The sequence below is a fragment of the Lonchura striata genome, chromosome Z, assembly GCF_046129695.1.
Source record: "Lonchura striata isolate bLonStr1 chromosome Z, bLonStr1.mat, whole genome shotgun sequence".
In the NCBI taxonomy this organism is placed as follows: domain Eukaryota; kingdom Metazoa; phylum Chordata; class Aves; order Passeriformes; family Estrildidae; genus Lonchura; species Lonchura striata.
Window position 1 is genome coordinate 24,217,792 of NC_134642.1, and position 25,678 is coordinate 24,243,469.

Sequence of the window (25,678 nt, forward strand, 5' to 3'; positions counted from 1 at the left end):
TTTGATTTGACAGAAATAAAATGTTTCTTTTCAGTCAGGTGCACTCTTCCAAGAATACCAATGAGAGCAAATCAAAACACATAACCTCAATACATTGTTGTAACTTGTGTATTAATTGCAAACCACTACATCTCTAAATCCATGGTAGTACACAGACAAAACCCAAGGCACATTCTCTTTATGAAACACAAGAATGGATTTTTGCATTGCACTAGAAGGGGTGTGGTGACAGTTGGGTTATTCTGAACAACAGGTTGTTGAGCTGAGTCACTATTTCAAAATGCTGAGAGGAAATATGTAAGTGAATGCAGATGACTACATAAAAAGAGAAGACAACTAGAATACAGTTAATACTTAAAGATATACTAGAAGCAAACATTTTTCACATAGTACTATTCTAACTATTACTGTAACATTGAGATTTCATTATTTAGCTTACCATGGTTTATTTACTGTCACAATGAAGACTTTTAATTTTAAATCTTTGTACCAAAAGAATTGGATATTTAACTTTTTTTTTACCCTCATGAAAGCTGGTGTTTAAAGAAATTCTCTGATCACCAGGGAAGTACAGCATTGCACACATAAGCTTTAAACATCCTACAGCTCATCAAACTAGTAATTTATTTATTTTTAAATTACTTTAGCAGGCAGCAACTTTAAATTAATACATCAAAAGTGCTAGCTAATGCCAATTGTCTTCTGCTTTCAACTCTGTTGGCTTCAGACTACCCTAGCTGCTCCTCTGCCTATCCCCAGTTGCCAGCTCTTTAACTTGTGCAAAAGCTTGATAGCAGATTTCTGTCAAAATTATTTGGAATAGTGAAGAAACACTATTGATATTGTTTAGATTACAGTTTATTTGGTGAATATGCCCCAGGATGTAGCACGTCCATAAACTACAGAAGCAAAGCAGGTGGAGTTACTTCCTCTTCTGGCTTATCTGCAACCAGAAGAAAATTTGTGAAGCCACGGCTATGTGAAATGTGTTTTTTAATGCAAATGGATGTGAAGTAAATTAAAATTTGATGGGCTTTTGTACGTATCTGCTTACTAATAAACTGATTCACTGTGGTTCTAAAACACTTAGCTAATGCAGCCCTAAAGTACTGACAACTATACTGCCCTCCTGGGCAAACAAATCCTACACACAATCAAAAAAAATTAAACATAAGAGAAATGCACAGCATGTTTTAGGGCAGATGCTCAATTTGAAATGAATTAGCACATAATGCAATCAGGCTCACCAATGCATTTAACTCCCCGATGTATACTAGGACTGGCTACACATGTACTCTTGCAAGCAAACCACAAGACTTGACCTAGCTACAATCTTACACAAAAGGAGAGTAGCCAATAATTGCACAGACCAGGTACTTTTCCAGTTTATTACCTTCAATTTTTAAAGTTGTAATAACAATATGGTTATAGGAAATAATCTGGAAGCCATCCTGAGGTCTAGTTCAACACTGAGTAACTATTAGCATTACCACAGGAAATTTGGTTGTACAGGAAGGAGCAACTGGGCAAGACATTTAGGTCTCAGCTACATGGTACTCAGAGTTCATTCCCACCACCTACTGAGAAATCGTGTTTTGATGAGTCACACTGTAGCTATATGGCCTCTCACCCAAAGAGTACCTACTCATCTAGGCATTATAGAAAGGAGAGAAAATGAGAAAATACATGGTTCTGAGTAAATTTATAATACAGACCAAGTTTCTGAAGTTAATTATATCTGTAGTTAGTTTTAATAAAAATGAATTTTAGTGGCTGCTGAGGTAATTTTTGAGGGGGTTGCTATAGTGACAGACAGACTGTGCATTACTGGGGCAATGAGCATGTAAAGAGCTGCTGGGAGTGGACCTCCCTTGACGTCAGAACAAGCTGCCAGCATCTAGCAACACGCCTGTAATCTGCACGCTGACCAGAAGCAGAGGAAGACTTTTGTTTCTCAGTCAGCACAAGAGCTAAGTAATTATTTTTAATGCACTTTATATCACCTATGACAAGGTCCAGGCCTGCAGCCAGCTTCAGGGAAGCCACCAGACTATGGAAGGGCTAACAACACTGTTGAAAGAAAGCACATGTCAAAGGTACTGTGGGTCCACATTTCCAAACAGCAGGAATAGGATTATGGGAATAGACTGACTCTGTACTTCCCTACATGTATTTTCCATATAGAAATTGAACAAGGAAGTGAGACCCCTAAGCTTAATAAGCAGACCACAGTTTTTTTAATCAGTAAAGTTCTTTAAGAAATTGAATATGACTCCAGTCACTAAGAACAGGTAGCTCAATACTGAGCCTTATTTTCCTAGGGCTACACCACCTAATGAAGACAGAACATCAAAACTTACTTGAATTTACTTTCAGAAATCAAGATCTTGAAGCACCTTCAACATGGCGCAGACACTTCAAAGAAATGCCCCTCTCCAGCTATGACCTACTACTTACCAGCATCTTTAAGGTCAGATTTTTCCAAATAATCAGGTGGTAAAGAAGCATTTTCAAAGGAACCAATCCATAGGATGAATTTCTGTTCAGCATATAGCCTAATGGATCATGTGCAAGCACAGGCAGACAAAGGTAGAAAGCATACAGCCTTCAATCCATCTCTAACATAATTTCCCTTTCTGAGGTTAAAAATGAGACTAGTCTGCTCATAAGTATAGTCTAATAACTTTTCCTAAACTCAGCAGGCAAAACTGATGTAGCAAGGTGCTGAATTAATATTCACTGGCACATTATGAAACCCTGTGCTTAGGAGTCTTGAGAGACACTTTGAGCACAGAAGTCCCTGGAGAGCAGAATGCATCTGAAACACACTGCTGAGGAGAAAGGATCTGACTAGCACCATACCAGAAACACTAAGATATAAATCTCTAAATAAAATTAAACATGTTGAGATAGAAGTAATTATTGACACTGATAGAAAGGTCAGTATAAAACCAGTAAAAGTGAGTTGTTCACCCAACCAGTCCACATCTCTATGGGAAGAATGAGAGTACAGGGAACAGGGAAGGGACAAACCTCAAGAAATTCTACAAATTCTGTTGTTTAACATAAAAGTTTGTTGGTGATTTCAATATAACCGCAGTTATAATAGCAAGCCTTACCAGCAGCATTTCACATGCAAATGTTTTCTTTTCCATTCAATGACAAGACAAATTTTGGTATGATAGTAACCCCAAAGTTCAGTGGTTTAATGCAAAGAACCAGTTTTTTTCCTTAAGATTAAGACAATTCATGGGTATAACACTCTCAAAATGCTCTATTTCATACACATAGCAGTGCAAGACAAAATAGAAACCTAACTGAAGTCTGTAACTAAAGATAATTACATAAAATATTTAATAAGATTTAATATTTCTCTGTCCTTTGGAGCCTGGCTGTTCTGGAGTAGGGTGGAGCTATACTCCATACTGTTGCTGGAGTTTGGTGTGGTTTTGAGGTGGGGTTGGAATTTTTTAGTTTGTTCTGCAAAACTTTGAGCCAGTTGATGAGGCCACTCCCCTAAAAAACCCTAGCACTAAATTGGACCATGTGCTGAAAAACAAAAGCCTTTATTTTTTTTGCATCTTTGAGAAAACACACAAATGGCTTGACTTTCAACAGCACATATGCAAAATGCTAAAGCTGCTGTATTAGGATTTTTCCGGCCTCACAGAGCTGCCAGATTAATTGACACAAGTGTTCTGTAGCTGGGAAGCAGCAGTCCAATAAATGGAATTGATTTTCAGTGTAAAAAACTAAATGTAAACAAGTACTGGCTGTGTTTTCAGAACTTGTGTAGAAGTTTGTGTTTCTAAGACCCTACACCATTGATGAAAAGTTGAATTAAATTACCAGTTTCTAGAACTATCTCATCTTAATCTATAGCTTGAAGTGAGGTGAGAAGAAGTCTCCATAGCATTGTTTTTATCCATATTCCACCTGAGTCCTACCTAGCTGTCTTCCTCAATTTTGTACCAAAAAAAGCCAACCTTAGCAAAGGCTAAAAAGACAAGTCATCAAATAAACAAATGCTCATACAAATTTTTCTTTTTAGGAACTGTGGTGTAAAAATTATACAGTCATTAAGAACAAGTCTGGTGCTGCATGAAACAAATATCCTGTAAAAAATACATACTGTATACTACTTTACATAGTCCTACTTTCCTTTCTGAATTTCCCAGAGTTGTGTTGCATAAGCTGCAGTTTTTGTATGGAAAGCAGTACTTTGGTATGCATTCCCATCTTTCTTCAGGCATTGCTTCTATTCTTGGGACTATACATAAGGCATAAGTTAGGATTATCATAGTTCTGTGCTGATCTTTGTTTTTAAGACTTTCATTTTTATTTGCTGTTTCTACTTTAAACCATACATAAGGCTGTGTAAACTGTGAATACACAAAAACAACCTCTATGATTCTATAACACAAATTGCTTTCAAGTATACCTTTAAGACTTTCAGGTACATTTTTACAAATGAAACTAAGCATGAACTAATCAACAGTTTATTAAATAATAATGTACTTTTGCATCTTTTAAATTATCACTATATGACTACATGGTTTTGTCACTACAATCTAATGACCGTTACTCAGATACCCTACACAGTCATTCAGAATTTGCTATCTGTTCAGCTTCATAGCAGGTCCCAATTTTGGACAGTATTACTATTTCTGAAAGACCCATCATACTCTAAGAGTGCCCTACACATTTATGAAATAAGAAAATGATTGCTAAAGGCAATGCTAAGAAATAGACCACACTGTTAATGCTAGTAAAACCTTAAGATTCATGTGCTGACCTTGCCCCCGTGTACCCCCAAGCACATTGTATTTAACAGGTGCTAATTCCACTGAAATTTACCTGTTTCAGAAGAGTAACACAGAAGGAAGATTATATTTTCAGCTGACGGGTATAAAGGAATTGATCAGCTGAAGTTTCGAAAATACTTCAAAATCAAATGGAATACTGTTACAGAAAAATTACTAGATGACCAAAGCCTTACACCTCCTGCAACAAGTTTTACAAAAGGCGTACTTTACTGAGCAGATACTGCTAGGTTTCATATGTTTCTTTCCTGTTAAAAATCAGTGATATGTGGTAAATGACCTCAGATTCACACCCCTGAGCTCTTATTACTTATTAGCTCTTATTTCTATACTAACTATCCAACTACCTGAGCTCACACTATATGGAGAGCTGTGCAACTGAAGGAACTGAGCTGTTAAAGACGACAGCAAATGCAGAAACAAGAGCCAGAAAGACTATATATATATGAGAATGCACTGGCATGTATGACCTAATGACGCAGTACATTACGTAATAATAAAATGTGTTATAGATATCCACTGGCATAGCTAACACACTAATGGGATAACTATATTTAATTATCTGAAGTGTTAGAAAACATAGCCATGAAAGGGAAACTAAACAGATATGCTCAGCATTTGTGCAGCAACTAGAAAGTCCTTGGTTGGAGGTAAACAGCAGCCAAATACTTCACCAGAAAAAGATGAAATTGAAAATCTGAGCCAAGCAAGACTCTGGAACACTTACTAGGTCTTAACACTCCTCATATTTTGTTCATGAATGGTAAGCCCTTAGTGTCATACTAGAGAAAAATGGTGATGAATTTTCAAAAATTCCAACTGCAACCCAAATTCTCTAACACAGAAGACTATTGACTCTTCTTTCTTTAGGCTTTGAAAAGGTATGATACAATAAAAAAGTTCACTGGTAGCCTTTTTACATTTGGGTTAAGGTCTAGGCAGCTGGTACAGTATACTCTGAATTATCTCATCTCACATAGCTACTACTAAAGGCAATTCACCATGTTATTAGTTTATATCTGTCTTACATGGTGAGGCAGCATCTTAAAGAGAAGTAATTTGATGGTAATTAAGTGGCTAAATCACCCAGTAATGCACATGGAGAGGAAATAACCTCCATATACCTCAGGTGCTCTTGACTTTACTAGAGAGAAGTCTAAAAGTTGACTTTAAAACAACATGAACATCCAAGCTTTGGAGCATCCAATGGTCAGGAAAGAGAATAGAATGAATTTGTTAAGCCTCCAAGAAGTTCAAATTCTCCATAATGCAGGGAATTTTCTTTCTTAGACACTACCCCCATTTCTTCTACTAAACATAGTACAAGCAGTGGGTATAAAAACATCAAAAATAATGCTAACAATGACAAAGAATGACAAAACAGGACAAAAGATGGCTGAAAGTGAAAGCAATATGATATACAGGACATACCAGAAACCTGAAATGTAATTTAGAAACAATAAAATAACAGGAAAAATAATGTGTAGTAAGAGAATAATTTAAATTGCAAAAGACCTCAAACATCATTAAGTCCAACACTTACCAATCACCACCTCGTTACTTAAGACTATACCACTAAGTACAACATCCAATTACTTCTTGAACAACTCCAGGATGGTGACACCACCACCTCCCTGAGCAGTCTGTTTCAATGTTCAACAGCTCTTTCCAAAAATAAACTATTCTTGATGCTCAGAAAAATGAACCCCAGCTGGTGCAACTTGAGGCTATGTCCTCTTGTCTTATCTCTTGTTACCTGGAAAAGTGTCTGACCCCCAGCTGGCTACCCCCTCCTTTCCAGGCAGTTGTAGAGGGTGGTAAGTTTACACCTGAGCCCCCTTTACTCCAGGCTAAAGGTCCCTAGCTCCTTCATCTGCTCCTCACAGGACTTGTGCCCTGCACCAGTTCTGCTCCCCTTCTGTGGACATTCTCCAGTCCCACAGTGTCTGTCCTGCAGTAAGGGGGCCGCAAGAACTGGGCACAGGATTTGAGGTGTGGCCTCAGCAGCACTGACTGCAGGGGGATGAACCCCTTCCACAGTCTTTCTGATACAAGAAATATCAGATGCAGTCCTGAAAACTACACTATTTATGACCCAAGCCAGGATGCCATTGGCCTTCTCAGCCACAAGCTGGCTCCTCTTCATCTGCTGTCAACCAGCACCTTGAGGTCATCTTCTGCTGGGCAGCTTTCCAGCTACTCTGCCCTTGCCTGTATCACTGCCTTGGCCTGCTGTGACCCAAGGGCAGGACTCGGCACCTAAATTTGTTGAAGACTGATGGCAGAAAAGAGCAATATAGGCAGCAGACTGAAAATACTATTACTTCTACTACTACTACTACTACAGTACAGTGGAAAACTACTGAGAAGATGAGAGGGTCGTGCAAGGGATGAAGGAAGAGCACATCTGCCATTGACACATATGCACACCAGACATTGGCACATATGCTTAGAAAAGAGCATATGAGAACAAGCCATTCCAGTCCATGCAACAGGTCATAAGACAATGAGTACCAAGTGTTTTTCTATCTTACTGTCTCATGAATCCCAGTAGTAGCTTTAAAGCAATTTGTTTCCTTGCTTTGTGACAGGGATTTAATGCTAATAAATTTGCTTGGGTGTTTTACTGGTAAACACACTTACTGTATTTTTGAAACAATGTCTCTTTTGTTCTGCTGATTTTTTTTAGTGGACTTACATACCTGGAAAAAAACTCTACTTGCATGTATAAGTACAGATAGAGGATTTTCTAAATACTCATACACAGTGATTAACAAGACTAATTTAAAAGATTTTGCAGAAATCCATAATATGAACTATAATAAAATCACCAAATCTGCAAAAATTCATGGTAAACTGCTAAACATGCTGAGCTTGAAAAATAACCAATCAACTAGCATATGTACCTTTTGCAAGACCATGTACTAGGACGTTTTTTTAACAGCTACTTAATGATTATCTCTACTATTTTTAATACTACTCAAAAGATCCACTACGCTGCCAATTTAATAAAAAGTAGATCAAAACTATGGTATTCAGCACAATCTGATCTGAAGTAGCATCAGATCATTATTTCCTAATTAGAAGAATAATTCTATTTTAAGCCTCTAAGGTTGAACACACAAAATACATACATTTATTTCAACTTAAAACCAGTACCTCATCTGTTGTGGAAACAAAGTTAGGACCTACAAATACAAGAAATTAAAAATATGAGACGAACTTTGCTTCACCTTCTACTTAACTTCGCCATTCATTTCAGAACAGAAATAATGTGAAAATATATTTTTAGTAACATTTTTCTAGAATGTTCTTATCAATGTTTATGCATCCTGAAATTCTTCTCTTTATGTAATATTATATTTGTTTCCTTACCACCTAAAGCCGGAACACAGTATGGTATGTTTGGGGACAGTGAGAATCTAAACAATACAAGAGTGATGCCAAGAGAGATGCCATTGCACCACTCTACACCAAAATGTATGTTCAAAAATTATGGATTGGGAAGGTAACCAGGACAGAGAACTGCACAGGACAACATAAACTCTATGCATAGGCCAAAGGGAAATCATGGCATGGTGATAATACTTCAATGGAACTGAGGAGACTTATATCATACATCCACAGGTCTTCAGCTGCCTAAAGTTCTATCAGGAAGATCCTAGTAAGTTTGTCTTGACTAATACCCTTATAAAGTGCAGTACTAGATAAGGATGCTTAGACAACTGTGCAGATAAACACACCTGTCATGTCTAATGTCCTGCTACAATGGGCTTAGTGGAAGCTTCATTGTGCACTTTAAGTGAGAGGCTTTCACACATGCCAAATGGAGACTGGAATAATATTTTTTCATAGCTAATACAAAAGTCAATGTAGAACCCACAGAGGTTTTCACCATGGCTTTAAAAACAAACCATACTGTGCCCTTTATCACAAGGCCATCATCTGTTTCTTTAACAGCAGTTGAGAAATTTCACCTGAGCTGTATGCTACATCAATGAAAAATAACTGAGATTCATGTAAAACTTCAGGCAAACATCAGATTCCAATGACAAATTTCACATTGTTTTTTAATCAGTGCCAAGAAAGGGATAACATTTCAGGTATTTTTTAAATCACATGCGCATTTTTATTATTGTTGATCTTGTAGAACAAACAATTTAACTTGAAGTGCTTTCCTGATTTCTTCCTGGCAGCCATGTTCTTTAAAGTTTAGACTTTGTTTCCACAATAGAAAAACAGTTTGGTATAAAAAAAAATCCCTTTGTTTAGTACTGTTTACCTCACCACTAAGACTGCAAATGCCAGAGAGGGAAGGAAACTGGAAAATCTGGAAAACAGAAGTTCTTGGACATTTCATTTTTATGAATTGTATGGAGGTCTACTTTGATAGCACTTCCCAATATTCACTACTGTCACATTACATGAAATTATTTTTGCCCATATTGCATTTGTGATTATATGTTGGAAGAGAGTAAGTTGAAAAGGTCTAACAAAAATCCCCCCCAAATTAGTCAGTCCTAGTTAGAATGTTAATTTAAGACTTTGAATGATCACAGACTACCATTTTGTAGTAAATAAGTAAATAAGCACAGATATAATCCTAAAATAGATGTATGCCACTTCTTAATTCATTTTTGTACATGTATATTTAGATATGTTTGCGTACCTTATGCATGCAAACATGTACACAGACATATAGTATAATAAGCTAAAAAGTAAAACTTTGTTAGAAACAGAAAGTTATGCATCGTTGTTCATCGCTACCATGTACTTACTATTTAGTTGAATCTGATAATTGATATTCCCGTCGTCTATCGTAACACTCCTGAATTCCAGGGTCATTCCATAAGCTTCTTATTGCATCTACATATGGGTTCTCAAAACTTGACACCTTCTCTACATCAACTTCTCGAACTAATAGTGCATGAACCTAATTCAAAACAAACAAAACAGTAAAATGGACTTCATTTTCTATTTTTGCAGACAGCTCATATGCAATGAACAAGATTAATAATTCTTCACATTGATTATATCACCAACATGTTATATTCAATTTGAAAAATCAAATATCATGAAGATGATTGTGAAGATGCAAAAAGGAAGTAAATTTTAAGCTAACATCACAGGGAGTGAAGCTGCTCTCGGGGAAAATTGCATCTTCTTAGACTTCTTTCTTTTGTGACACCAATAATTGTTACCATAACATTGAAACAAATAAAAAAATAAAAATAACCGACAAAACTGAAGGATTCTATAAGTACGACCAAATTCAGACTGGTCATTAAGATCTAACTAGTAACAGTTCAACTCAGTTGTTTCACAACCAAAATCTAGATGGTGCAGGTGACTGTTCAGTTCAAGACACTTTTGACAAGAGCAGACACTTTCCATGGCCATCTGGGAATATAAGAATTTCCCCTTTATTTACCAGAAATCTTGTAAACACTGACTCAATTATTTTTGGAAAACAATGTCTCATACATTTAGGATCTTCCTCATGGGTTTCTACAAGTACTTAAAACAGGATTCCAGAATAAGAAAACTGGAATTTTTGGGAATTGTAATCACGACATCTCCACTTGAGAAGATACTGAAAAAGCAACCATGTCTTCTCCTACTTTATTCCCCTCAGAAAACTATAGGCAGGGTTAAAAACTGATTGTGAGCTTCAACAGTGTAATCACTTTATGCTGGTTTTCCTGGCAGTATTCTTTTTGCTACAATCCATTATATACTTACAAAAGTGTGGGGGTTTTTGTATCTAGGCTTCATCACCTCAGTCTTCTAGTTATTATTTTTATTATCACCTCTTATTTTTATAGTAATGGGAAAATAATGGAAAATAATTTTCATTTTCCCAATGCAAAATAATTCCCAAGTTACTAGGAGATACCTGATCCTACAGAACCTACTTCGAAAGAGCTGAAAAAGTTCTAGTAATTCAGCACTATTATGATGAAAAAGGTTCATACTTTGTCTGTTCTTTGGTTTGTAGGACTATGTGGTGGTTAGATTTGCATAAGACCAGTGAGCTGACATTTCATTACTGTGAAGCACTTGTTTTTTTTTGGCTATTTGTGTGCATTTAAATTAAACTAGGTTTTACCAAAATGCTGTACATATTTTCCTGAACTACCACAGTGGTTATGACAGAAATAGCAGTTAGCTGAATAAACTGAGTAAATAAAAATGTTTAATTCCAAAAATGTATTTCACTTTTCCAGCTACAGGAGGAACTAAATCAGTCATCTTTCTTTGGTTTGGTTTTTTGTTGTTGTTGTTGTAAATCAGTGTAAATCTTCAGAATTAAACACTAGCCAAACCTCTGAGACAAAACTTCACCAATATAGCCTTTGTATGAAGCAAAAATGCCCAGAGATCTATTAGAAGTCAGAAGACTGGCCTGTTATCCCTCCTGGACAATTCATGACACCTCTGAAAATGGAAGGGTAAAGCAACCAAGAAGCAGAGCATGTTTTCCAAATGCCCGATTTGTAATAAACATGCCAGGAAAGTCTCTCCATAAACATGGTATGGGAAAAGCCACAGCCCCTTTTTCTCTTCCGTTTATTTTTTTATTTGTATGTCTGTCTCCTTTGAAAAGCAGGCATCACCTAAGGATTGTGGGGGATAGCCACTCGAGAAATCCAATGCTGCCACAGGCTACTGCAGTCCTGCGGCTGAACAGAATTATGAACCTGAAACTGTTTTCAAGTCTGAAATTTCTCTCATAAAATCTGCAACAGGATTTCAGACCTAGCTGACAAGCAGATAAAGTCACTGACTGAACAGGAGAAACTAAGAAATAGATCATCTGCTTGCTGCCAAATGTCTGCCAATGGTGGTTTTATTGTGAAACTCCCCCAAACCTGAATTAATTTTAATGGACTGATGGACAATAAAAGCAAAGAACTACTTTGTTCAAAAGTGAAGAGCTACTGAAATGTTTCCTTACACATTATGTTTTTATTGCTAAAAACCATTCACTGCCTAGCTTTGTTTGAGATCAGGTCACCAAAGAAAGAAAAAGAGAACATTATTGACACAGTTGGAATGGATAATATAATAAAATAAATACAGTAATATCACTTTCCTTAAGCAATGTCTTTGGCTTCTGGATCATACTATATGATACAAACAATACGAATGAGAGCTAAAGTTTCAATTTCATGCATGAAGCAAGTTTGAATTTTCTACAGGAGTGATTTTTAGAAAGTTGGGACCTACCCAGACAGTATATTTGGTAAGTATATTTTCAAGAATTGTATGTGTGAACATCCAGAATTATAACATAATTTGTGGGAGATCTCGAAAATAGATTTGAAGTAGCTTCTGATCCAAAATGTTTGTAATTTAATGGATAACTAAACACTTCCCTGTCCATTCTACCATGCAATTTTCTTGTATTTATATTACTATATTAAAACACTCATGTGAGTTCAGGTGTTCATGAATACAAGACTTGTAAGTTCCTGTCTAAAAAATTATGCCACAGTTTTCATTTAACATCTCTAATTTAGAGTGTTTCACATTTTGTTAAAACATACTAAGACAGGGAACCCTGAATTGGAAGGTAACCATGAGGATGATGGTTCAACTTCCAGCCTTGTGCAGGACACCCCAAGAGTCACACCATGTGAGTTAGAGCATTGTCCAAATACTTGTTGAACTCTCCCAGGCTGGTGCTGTGGCCCTGGGGAGCTGTTCCAGTGCCCAGCCACCCCGTGGGTGAAGAATCTTTTCTTAATATCCGGTGTAAACTCGTCTGTTGCGGAGTTTCAGGCCATTCCCTCAGGTGCAGTCACTGTCACCACAGAGAAGGGATCAGTGCCTGCCCCTCCTCTTCCTCTCGTGAGGAAGTAACTGCAGTGAGGTCTCCCCTCACTCTCCTCTTCTCCAGGCTGAACAGACCAAGCAACTGCAGCCACTCCTCACAAGGCTTCCCCTCAAGGACCTTCACCATCCTCATGGCCCTCCTTTGGACAATCCCTAACAGTTTAAAATTCTTGTATTCTGGCACTCAAAACCACACACTAGACTCGAAGTAATGCCACCACAGTGTACACCAGAGCAGAGCAAGACAATCACCACATTCAAAAATCCCAGCTACAGAATGACAATGCCACAGCAACTTCGGACGATCCCAACACTTTCTGTTAGGCTGAACTTAAATGTAACTATGGATGTCTGTTGTAATACTTAAAGACTGAGAATAATGCAGCTGTCAGAGAGTATGTGCTATATTACATATATTACCTATAAGGCTGCCAAAACCTCACAAAACCTTAGAGCAGCATCTTCCTCACCATGACTCCACTTGCAACATGAAGATATAAACAACAATGGAGGCACAGAGGGAGAAATAAGAGTGTGTAACAGCTTGTTTCTGCATAGTAAAAGGACAAAATCTCAGTCGGGTGAACTGAAATCCATCAGAATTTCAAAGTAACATATACAGAACATGTGTAAACTAACTTGTGATGTGGATCTATGTTCACCTTAGTAACAACACTACAGGCCTACCCAAATGTTTAAAATACTACACAAACATGCAAATGAAAACATTGTATACAATTTGCACTCTAAGTATTACAAAACTTGCATGACTTCCCATAATTAAATCATATTTTAATGATCCCATGACCAAATTGGTTATTTGAAAAACATTCCCAAAAATTAAGGTATGGAATAAGCAGATGCAAACTGTGCAGGTAAACAGTTCCATTAAGGAAGTAAACTCTTCCATAAAGGCAGGAAATTGTATGTAATTTCTTTGGAAGTACTCAAAAAACTTACATCTCCAAAAATAACTAACATAATTGTAGTATCCTGGGGCATTTTTTCACCTCCATGGAAGTTTTAATTAGTGAAGTATTTCCAATGTTTTGCCTGTGTCTGGTATATAAGGCAATTTACCAGGGATATAGTACCATTTCAGATATACTGGCACTTCAGAGACTTGATGCCTGAAATAAATTACAGATATAACTTTGGTTTTCAAAAGAAAAATGAAATTTAAATGTATTCTGATATTTGAAATTATTTAACTACATTGAATTAAAAACATTACAGCAATTTCTAGTCATCTTTTATTCTGTGTACTGCTGAATACAAAGCAAAAACAGCTGAAACAAAAAATACCTGTTATTTGAAGAGGGGGGAAACATCTCACTCCCTTTCTCTGCTATGCAAAATTTAAACTCCACAGAGATAATGCAATAATCTCCTCAACTGCAGTGATGACAGAGGCAAAAGAGAAATTTCACCTTCAGATTTTAAATATTAATTCTTATTTTATATTTTTCACCAACTCTAGTTGTTCCACCTATAGATATAAACTAAAATATGAAGATTTATTGAACAGAAATTATAGGGTCTTTTATCCTCTGTTTTAAAAGTTTCATACCTCTAACTCTACAGATCCTCATGACTTTTGCCTGCTTTCTTTCTTAGAAGGTGCGATCATTAAACATTACAACTTTTAAATACCACAACTTTGCTTGTTAATGACTGCATATGTTGCTACACTCTTCCAATACTGGCATGGCTATACAGCTAAGCTGGATGATATCACTGTGCAAAACTGAACAGCAGATTGCAAAAACCTTCCACAAAAAAATCGTAACTAATATTTACTTTTGTGTGTGTGGCATGTTACATTTCCATGGATTTTAAATTAGGCACTCTCATACCTCCTGCAGGTATCACCTTAGATGAAATTTTCACACACTAGTCCTAAAATTTTACAGCTATACTTTCCTGATGTGTGCTATAAAGTTGTGTCATTTTTGCTGTTGAGGATCCTAGAAACAGAAACAGCTTTTTTCTCTGGAAATATTCTCTCGCTCTCTTTTGCTTTGTAGAGCTGGGGAAATTCTATGGCTGACTTTATGAACTATCTCTATGGATCAACCAACAGCCACAGCCTTTCCACTGCTTTAGTGACTCACCGCCAAAGAGCTGTTTTTGTGTTGTTAGGAGACTAGATATTCTGCCCTGAAATTAGTCAAGCCTGCCTAAACATCTTACTTGTTTACATTCACTTTTAAAATACTTCAAAAAACCCAAATAAACCCCACACATGCAATTTTATTCTAATTGTAAACACTAGCTTCAATTACAGGATACATTTATATATATTTAAGTGTTTAAGAGTGTATGACATTAATTCACAATTCAATTTATTCTCCAGGCTTTACTGAATTACTTTTTAAAGAAAACTGAGCAATGAGTAAAATACAATCCATGTAAGTAAAGAGAAATCCAATATAACTAGCAAAAAGTTATTTTTGCTAAGTTACTACTGGGTTTAAATAGTAAACAGTCCCCTTTAGTCATGTTTTGACTTGTTTTCCAAATGTTATTTTTAGTGACAAATTTTCAAAGGTTTTCAGCAGCTGATGAAATTTTGGGATTAACACTTTGGTTCAGATTCCCAAGGATACAGCGGAATATACCTACTAATGTTTTTAAAAATTTTCAAAAATTAATTTTAGCATTTGAATTCTAACACTGATAATCTGAACATAAAACTAAACCAATTTTTTTTATTTTAGACATAGTCACTAGCAACAAATTACAATCTCATCAAGTTCTCATTATTAATAATTGACAAGGACAAACATGTAAAATCATCTGCTAGCAATGAAACCTATCAACAGATTTAATTCAAATCTTCAGTGACAGAAACAAAAAAAATTTCAGATTTGAACCAGCATAGGCAAGAATGGGCAACAAGCTCTCCTCTCACAACAATTTTTGTAGCTAAAAGGAATTATCTAAATTACTGCTCCATCTATAATAAGATAGTATTATCACCAAGTAATGCCTGAATGTTTACAAAAACACATTCAAGCATGGAGCTCTAAGAAAACTGGTCTAGTGGAAGATGTCCTTGTCCACAGCAAGGGGCTTGAAACTAGATGATCTTTAAAGTCCCTTTCAGGCCATTCTATGTATATACAATAATATTTTCAGAAATACATGAATGTTCTAAGTATTTTTCCCTAGTTTTTTTTTCTTTTTTTGGTGGGTTCTTTTTCTTCTTTTTTCTCCTGAGAATAACTTTTAAGTTGAGATCATCCAACCATTATTGTACTATAATCCTTCAAATAATTACTATACACACAACATTTAACAAAATACTTCTACTACATAAATATCTCAGATTTTAGACCTTTATATGTTTCACTGTTTTTGAAGAACAGTGCTTGGTAAGTCTTGGAAATGGTAAATTTTTCTGCCAAACTTTTTGTATAGTCCATTCAGTTGAATTTATGGAAGAAAATTTAGTGAAACATAAACGTGCTGAAACTTTAATTCCTTTTGTAAGCAAAATAACCATCTGTACTTCACAAGCCTCCAAGAATCTGCTACCTCAGTCAATCACTGCAGTACATGACTAACTGCATTAAAAAAAAAAAAAAAAAATAGAAGGACAATGTGCCAATACTAGAATTCTCACTTAACAAGTGTACAATTGAACAGATCTCACATGAGCCTCACTCCTGTGCCTTGGTCCTGCACTACAGACTTTTATTTTTAAGAGTACAAGCAGAAACAGCCTTGCTTGGTCTCACGGATTCAAACACCTGAGAACTGAGAAGACAATATGCCTCTTCACAGAGGTCATGGCCAGTTGAATCAGACAGTTTAGCATCTACTTGCTTACACAAGGAAATTGCAGGAATTGCACTGCATTTCAGACCTAGAGAAGAACCTATAGTGAACCTAGGGAGCAGGGAAACAAACAGCAGGCTCCTTTTAAGGGAATGTCCAGGTTTTGGCTGGGATATAGCTAGTTTTCTTCTTAGCAGCTAGTACAGTTTTGGATTTAGTATGACAATAATGTTGATGACACACTGATACTTTAGTTGCTGTTAAGTATGTTTACTCTAAGTCAAATTTCCATACTCTGTCAGCCAGCAAGTGCACAAGAACCTGAGGGGCACTACTGCCAGGATAGGTGACCCATGCTATCATGGGTATATTCCATACCACAGAATGTCATGGCCAGTATAAGAACCAGAGAAAGTCAGCTGAGAGGCACTGATCACTGCTGCAGAATGGGCTAGGCATCGTTCAGCAGGTGCTGAGAAGTTGTACTGGGTACGTCTAGATTCTTTTGGGTTTTGCTCCTCTCTTGCTCTCCTTTTCATTGCTATTATTATGATGTTTTATTTTGATTCAATTATTAAACTGCTCTCAGCTCAGTCCATGAGGCTTAATATTTTTTCCTCTGACTCTTCTACCCACCATGGATGTAGTGATCGAGTGGTTGTGTGGTATGTAGCGCTAGGTTGGGATTAAACCAGGACAAGGAAACATGCAATCATATCTGTGTTTCAATTTGGGAGAGAAAGTACTACGTGGAAAAGTAATCCTCTACAGAACTCATACTAATTAGAATTGTCAAATGTGATAATTAAAAAAAAAAGGCACATAAAAACTATTTTGCCTCCATATTTTTAAGCCGCAATTTTTATATTCCAAGAAGCAGAGTGCCCTCTGCTGACTAATACATAACAGCAGACTGGTATTTCTAGAAATATGAGAGAACTGGGAGGGTCCCTTTCAAAATAATGAATGATTCCAGCAGGAATTTTCCTCTGTAAAAATTGCAACTAACTTAAATGGTTGCATTTGTGTGCTGTCCAATCAAGAAGATTGTCTTTCTAAACAATTACCTCACTTCTTGGAAGTAAACTCTGAAAGTGAGCTTCAGACTTACCCTAGGAATGCAAAGATACATGACACCCTATCAGCTACTTATTTTGAGTATGCTCATTAATCCCTTGATGTTTAGAATAATGAGTTGGCAAGACTGAAGTAAGCGGGCAAAATGTAATCTCGGATGAAAAGCTGTTGTTTAGAGCAGGGTCATACAAGAATCAATTTAGCCCCAAGATGTTAAAGATAGTGAGCCAACATTATTTTCTCTAGAGAAATCACAGACATATTATACCATGGTGATGAGTAACTATTTGAAAAATGCCTTGAGGGAAAATTAAAATAAAGTTTTATACCATGTGTGACCTAAAAAAGTTATAGTTTCCTTATAAATTAGGTACTATCTTCTCCATTCCTAGAAATGGACTGTATTTGTGCTGACTGCTATCAGACACCAAGAAGAGCTTATTTAAAGGAGGATGGCAAAACACTCCCGATTCCTCTTTCAAGGCTTGAAGCAAAACACGGTATCATCAGTCATCATATGAGAAGAAATAGATTTTTGAAGGACTATGTTTGTGTCCTTATAGTACATTTTTAATAACCTACATGGTTTATTTGAAAGCCTGTGCTTTCAATAAGAATGACATCTATGTTAATGTAAACAAAATGGAGGGCTTTTAAAAATTAATTTTTATTAAATTTTATCTAGAAGAAATGGGAGGTGAATAACACAGATATAAAAGTCAAAAACACAATCTATTGAGAAAAACTGTCTCTTCATTACTAGTATAGCCAGGTTTCTGAATTCAGTCACCTAAGCCTGCTCTTCAATATACTCTGGAGATTCTCCAAGCAAAGAGATGAAGATCTAAAAGTGAACATGAATAATGAAGTAAACAGTCACATCCAGACAATCACATCGTATCCCCTGGAGTCAACAGGTTCTATTTAACCACAAATATCTAAATTTACCCTCTTTTTTTTTTGCTGTTTGTTAGTTACAGAAATGTCCAAGGCAATTTCCCAGAAAATCTTCAAAACAAATTTATCAAATTAATTTAGGGAAGCTGTTGATGTAGAAAAGACATGCTGTTTGAGTTACATCCTTCTATCCAGTAAGAACGTTAATTAATAGGCCTTATCTACCCTGTTCACAAGTATTATCAGAGACAGGCAGCTACTTAGGAAATCAGCATGCAACTGTGACACACACACAAAGAAAAATTTTAGTTGGAATTACAGTATTAATGCAAATGCTGGTAGTAAGATTGAACTGGATGGTTAACAAAAATAACGTGTAATTAGTCTTTAGAACAAAATATTTAGTTCACAGTAAGAAAAAAGTAAAGGATTTTGTTAAAAATGCTGGCAAAGCACTCTTGTTTTAAGTTATCACCTGATGCTATCAGTAAAATTACTTTTCTTCAGTGGGCTTTAAACTCTCTATCAATATGATAATAATCCTAATTAATTTTTAGACAGGGTAAATAAGTATTTTATTTCAGACTTCTGGCATAAAATGAATCATAAATTGGATTAAACATTAATAACATTTAGCTTCACTGGATAATTTATTGATTTAATGCAATTTCCCAACTGCAGAACACATCTCCAACTAGGAACACTTTTGCAGTTTTGCAGGTAGGTCAGGACATTATTAATCAAAGAAAAGAGAACATTGCTAGAGGGGAGGAATCAGAAGAAGCTTTATGCTGGTTTTGCAGCAACACAACACCTTCTTCAGAAGTACTGATCACTAAATCTGCAAAGCACCACAGCCCCACAATCACTCAACTTTGCACTGATGGTGACTGACCTGACAGCCCATGCCACAGTACTTGGCAGTTTGTGCAGCTACGTATGTGACCACTGATGTCCCTCAACAATCTCAGCTACGTTACATACAAATCACCAAGAGACTTGCACAGGACAACACACTTCATAATTGTCATCACAAATCCTAACACAGAAATGCTCCCAGATGAGGGTAAAAGTTTAAAAGGCTAAAGAGTTGTAGAAGACAGTTGGAGAAGAATATGGCTCTACCACTTTCTTTGTACATTGGTGAGCTTTCCTTCATGCTATTAATAAAGCAATAATATAATATATATAGTATAATAAATTTATATAATAATATAAATAATATTCAACTGACTGAGTTATAGACTTAGTTAAAAAGGTCAACATTGAACAGATAGGGAGAGACACTTAATGATGCATGTTAACCTGGTAACTATGGAATGTAATATATATTGCCCCTTGTAATGAAGACTGAATTTTATGATCTAAATGCAGTTATATATTGGTTCAGGCATCAACATAACAATGTCAGAGGCACCTCCTATCTATAAAAGTACTCTCAGTTGCAGTCTGTCATACCATCAAAACTGGGTTTTAACCAAAATCGACTGGCTGTGGATTATAGTGGATTTACAGTAGCTGAATAATTCACTACACTGGCATCACACTGGTGGCATTATGTTTAATTGTTTAAAAAAAAATTGATGGAAAGCTAGAAAATTCAGAGCACAGTTCTAAGAAAATACTAAACTTTCTCTTATTTGTGTAATGGAACAAAGGAACCACAGAACTTATGTTTTCTAGAATATTTCAGTGCTGTTTCCCCTGCATCTTCTTTGTTTCGGTGATTTTCTCTTATCACACATTTGTTGTAGCTGTTAAACTGCTGCATATTGAATTGTTTTATTCTAAAATATGACTTAAAAAACTGTCTCAGGTTGCAATGCAAGATGTACCCAGAAGTATGTATTCTATTACCATCTGTTAGAACCTCTTTATCTCTTCTAGGACCCATCCTCCGTCCAGGGAGATATCTTCTGTTAATGGGCCATTGTCTCACTGCATGACTGATAAAATGACATAATTCCATTGTGACATACTCCACCCAGGGGGAGAAGCCAAGCATTCCTACCTGGATAAAAATCTGATATTTGGAACACCACAGTCAGCCTTTTCCCACTGGATTCCTAGAGAAGACTAGACCCATCTATACCACCACTGGACCTTCAGAGGAAGATGAGACCCTTCTACAAGATCACTGCTCCAACAGAACCACACCTGTCACTCCAAAAGGACTGCAGCCACCATGGAATTAGACTTCTACCAATACCCTGACTAACAGGGTGTCAGGCTGTATTCTGACTCTGTCAGTGTTTTTGTATTATTCCATTTATTTAAATTTTCCTATTAAATTTATTTCTGACTTGGGATCCCTCACTGGTTTGCTTTCAAACCAGCACAAAACCCCCTCAGAAAACAGGATATCAAATTCTGTTACAAGATTTTTTTTCCATGCAGTAATCAGTCCTTTCCTTTGATGAAAAATAGTCTTATTATTGTTCAAAATTCAGTTTTTCACAGTACAGAAAAGACTTCCTTATTTAGAGGAGCTATGACAGAGAAAGTTACCAGTATATCCAGAGGTCCCAGTAATTCATCACTAAGATAAGTATTTATCCAAATGTAAATTTGGAACAGCAATCACATTTACCTTTCCCTAAAACACTATTCACAGAATAGTAAAATCACTCCATTCTATAAAGGAAAAAAGTTAGCATTCTGAGGTCAGCAATTCTTTTGCTCTTGTTAGGCCATACTCTTTTCAGTTTAAGCAGCAGAAAGCGTCAAGTGTCTGCAGTGTTTCCTCCTGAGGGTCAGCACATGACTCAAATTTAATGGAGGGGGAAAAAATCACATAAAGAACAAAACAGTTTGGACAATAACAAGATGCTTTGCCTGTGTACACTTCTGTGGCTGCTAGTCTGCAGAAACCATCTTAGCCTCCTGCATCACAATATTACAAGTATTGCATAGTGCTGAGAGGTCCCTCATACTGCCTCAGCTCTGACAAGCCACTTAGAAAACGCCTTAGCAAAGAAAAAAGTTAACTAGGTTTGTTAAAAATGCTAACCATTTTTTTGTTTGTTGGCAAGGAAACACAAATCTAATAAGAAGTCAACTCTGACCCAATGAAGACCAAGGATTTGACAAGCAGTATCGTCAAATTGTGTTTATATACATTTGTGGTTGGTGTCTCAGTGCTTTCAGACAAGATCACTGCTTGTTTTTCTCCCACATAATTTATTGTCTAACAGGAATCCACAAATCCTGTTAAGTCTCCTTACAACTCCATTGCTGTAACTGTGAGCAAAGCCTTTAATCTAGAAAAATAAATAAGTGTTCAATAATTATCAGCCTTCAAATATACACAACCTTCTTCACCTTCACAACTTACAGGATCTATAGCAACGAATTTGGTCTGACTAATACTTCCATGTCAAGGAAAAAATGAGAACAGAGAGGCATCAAGACATAATTCTCTAACTTTTCATCCATTTTGCAGCCTCATCTTCTGTTCACTGAAATCTAAAGGCAAATAATTCCTGTAATTCTTACTGAATAAGCACTGCAGAAATCACCACTCCTACAAGAACCCAATAAATTAGGCAAACTCCATCAGGGTCTTACAGAGATCTGTAAGTTGTGTTGTATTTTATCTCACTCTTTAAATTGTCTTGGATCAGACCATACTGGAAATAAATTAACCATACATATTTGATGAATGATAGTAAGAGGTTTGAAGGGCTGAGTTGCCTAATGACAGGTTTTGAACGTTCAAAATGCCTGGCAATCCTTCTATGAGCATTATGTGAATTCTGTGGCCTTAATTTACAGCAAGTCTTACTTCTGTTTATACAAAGTACAGCTCCTGAGTGCATTCTCCTGTTGCATAGGCCACGAAAAAAAGCCCAAAAGACCAAAATCAGCCAACTGAGTAAAGAAAAAAGCCAACCCAAAATAATGGCAACAAGGAAGAAGAGACGGGAAAGGAAGTGATATTTTTAAAGATGGTATCCTGTGGGCAGCGTCAACTCCTACTCTCCAAAGATCATAGGATTATAATTATAAAAAGAAGACTGTGTATCCTGAAATCACGGAAATATTAAAAAGAATCCTATAATATTTAAGCTGATGCTGCTATACTGGTCTCCCCACTTTCATATAGAGATTCAGTGGGTGAAGTAAAGAACTTCTTATTTAATAATAATACCAGAGAAACAGCTCTAACCACATGGCTATAGATTTTTATACTATTATTTTCATGGTAAAGGCACCACCATATTGCCTTGTTTCATGTTCAATCACCTAAAGAATCTTATTATATGTAAGGACAGCCCAGTATTAAATGTTCAAGTGATGTACCAGCATTACCCACACCAACAGAAAAACAACTGTTGAACCTCAGACACACACCCTCCAAAAAACCTGAAGACAGATGATGCAAGTAGCCCTTTTCACCAGGAGTCCTTGTCCATATTAATGCTGGTCTTTCCTCCCAACATGAATAAATAAATAAAGATGTTGGAACAAGCAGCAACCTGAACAAGAACTCAGAGGAACAAAATTACTTATCCAAGTGTCACAGTGACAGCCTACCATGAGCTTGTGAGCCATAGACAAATGGCATCAAACAAAGCAGGAGAAGCTGCTCCTTCTAACCTGTGTAACAATGGAGATGTCTAACAGCTTCTAGAGAGTAGAAGAAGATGGGTGTGCCCAGTGATTCTACACTTTCACAGTTAAATTGTGAATTGCATTTGTAGAATACCAGGGACTAAATTTGACTGTGTACTATATTTGGTAATCCCTAAAGTATGTTGTCTGAGTCAGGCTGCAAAAGAAAAGCTGAAACCGAAGAATCTAGTGAGGGTAATAACCGCAAATAAATCAGAAAGGAGGCTGATAGAAAAAATAATTTATAATTGAGAAGAAATCTCAAAATAAGTATTTTTCTATTCCTGCTTCCATTGCCTTTAGATCATATTTCAAAGAAGGCTGACACCAATCCTAAACTCCAAAAAATATCACCATTACAGTTCCCATCTCAACACCTAAACTTTGACAACAATACTCTATAGCCTAAATCTTTACTTTTCATACTAACCAAACACATGTACTTAATCCAGCTTCATGTACTATGAAGCTGCTTGCCAGAGAGATGATAAATAGTCCATTCAGCTGATCCTTAAGACATAAGCATCATCACTTTGGTTACAGTTGTATGCAAACACCACACATTAATATGACTGTGTGAGGAACTAGTAACACACTACAACCTAAAAGAAACTGCAGAAAGCTTTTACACAAAAGTATTACAGGAATGTATTTTATAAAAAGGTAATTCACATCTACAATTCTAACAAGTCACTGGGTTAGGTATACCACAGGTAACAAAACTTTCTGTTCAAGCTACAATGTTGTGGTCTCTTCTCCAAATTTAGAACAGACTGATACTTCGGTGTTTGTCCGAACCTTAATTTTTAATTTTCAGAAGTCACACACTATTGAAATCACTTACTCTAGACAACATTTACCTGAATGAGCCTATCTGAATCCTAGGGGTTTTTTGGTACAATCTGTATCATCAGCAAAACCAGTACTACAACAGTAACTGTGGAAGAGAAAATAAGGCTTTGGGAAATGCTGAACAGAGAGGAACAGAACAGACATAAGGATAAGCAGAAGAGAAAGATTTAATACTATGAATAAATGCCAGACACCACATATGTGCTTCACTACTTCTAAATGGTGTGGCTGGAAATAGTTCAAAATTCTTAGTGCATATGAAAACATGGAGCTACGTTAGGAAACAGTGAATAGAGGAAACAGTGAGAAAGAAGACCTGAGACACTACCATTTCTCAACTCTGCACTGGAGTTTCTCTAAAAGACAAAGAGAAAGTTGCTCCAGTGCCTTGAATCAGGGCCTTACAGTGAACTGCATCTATTGGACTTACCTGAAAAATGCATATTTATGAACTACAGAGGGTGATTAAAAAAAAAAAAAAAAAAAAAAAAAAAAAGGAGAGAGAGAAAAGAACCAAGCAAAACCCTTTGGTATAAAAATTGCTTTCCATGGCATCATGTGAGATGGGCGAAAAGGCCTTCTCCATCTTCTAACTAAAATCTATGATTTCACTCCTCTGATCCATACAGAGAAAAAACCATTGTCTTTAATTAAAACCTGAAATCATACATTCAGAATAGATTACCTTGCCTGTATCATCCTGATTGTCTCAGCTGTCACTGACATTACTTAACTGGCAAGAAGTAGACCTTGACATAAAAAACTATCAAGCATATGAAATTGTGTTAATGCAATGGTAAGCTGCTGGGGGAAGACAGACTTCTGGCAATTTTGGAGCCAGACAGCAACTCTCTGGAATCAGAACTATTAAGCAGACCAACCAGCAAAAGCTATAGAGAAAAACTCCAGCAAACAAATCATGAACACACTCATTAACTTGTCACCACTGCATCCTCACTAGTACTGTTTATCTTTTCCACCCAAACCATGTTCCTTTTAATTGTTTCCTCAGACAACCTTCCACTATTCATTACTTCATTTTTATCCCACACTAAGCTCTTAAGACGTAAGAGATAAACACAAATAATTGTATATGAACAGCTCTGATTGACTGCTCTGTCTACAATTTTAAACTCTTTTGTTTGATGAAGGCCTTGTAGGTAAGTTGATAAACTAGCCCCCTTTGAGGAAAGCACACAAAACCAAGTAACACTTGTCACTTGTTACTGCACTGCAAAACTAACACTAATTAACTCTTTCACCTTCAGTTGGAGCACAGCTCAGGAGCCAGACATTTATGCTTTAACTTCCTTTAAAGGTGTTAAACTGTTTTCAGTCCTTTCAGAAAGCTTGTAAGTAATCCAGCTTTTACGTTCCAGAACATCAGTTTATCATAAAAAAGAGAAGATCAAACCAACAAAAGAAGAGGTACTGCCTACTGAACCCTAAAGGCAAATAACTCCTGTAATTCTGTAGTGATTTTTGTACAGTAGATGGGAACAGCCACTTTATTTTCTGGACATAAACGCTAGATACTTAAATTGAGTTCACTCTTTTGGCAGCATGAGAGCTCACATTTACTTGATTCCAACCCTGCATATATTTATCATGCAGTTCTTTAGGAACTGAATTTAAAATCATTAAATAATCACTTTGGGCTTCCTCTTTGATGTGTTATACATACATACATACATATATATATATTTATATTTATATATTTAGTTACATCACAACTGTAGCTCCAGATATGTGCTATACTTGTTGCAGTTACAATCACTGGTTAATTTTTAAAT

At 36.3% G+C, this 25,678-nt stretch overlaps 1 protein-coding gene across 1 annotated transcript in view; it reads right to left on the minus strand.

Annotated features, from left to right (window-relative positions):
* Positions 1-25,678, minus strand: part of LOC110470681 (guanine nucleotide-binding protein G(q) subunit alpha) — a 117,519-nt gene that overhangs the window by 29,344 nt on the left and 62,497 nt on the right. The window contains exon 3 of the mRNA XM_021530526.3: positions 9,602-9,756. Within this exon, the coding sequence (XP_021386201.1) occupies positions 9,602-9,756 (155 nt within the window). The remainder of the gene's footprint in view (positions 1-9,601; positions 9,757-25,678) is intronic.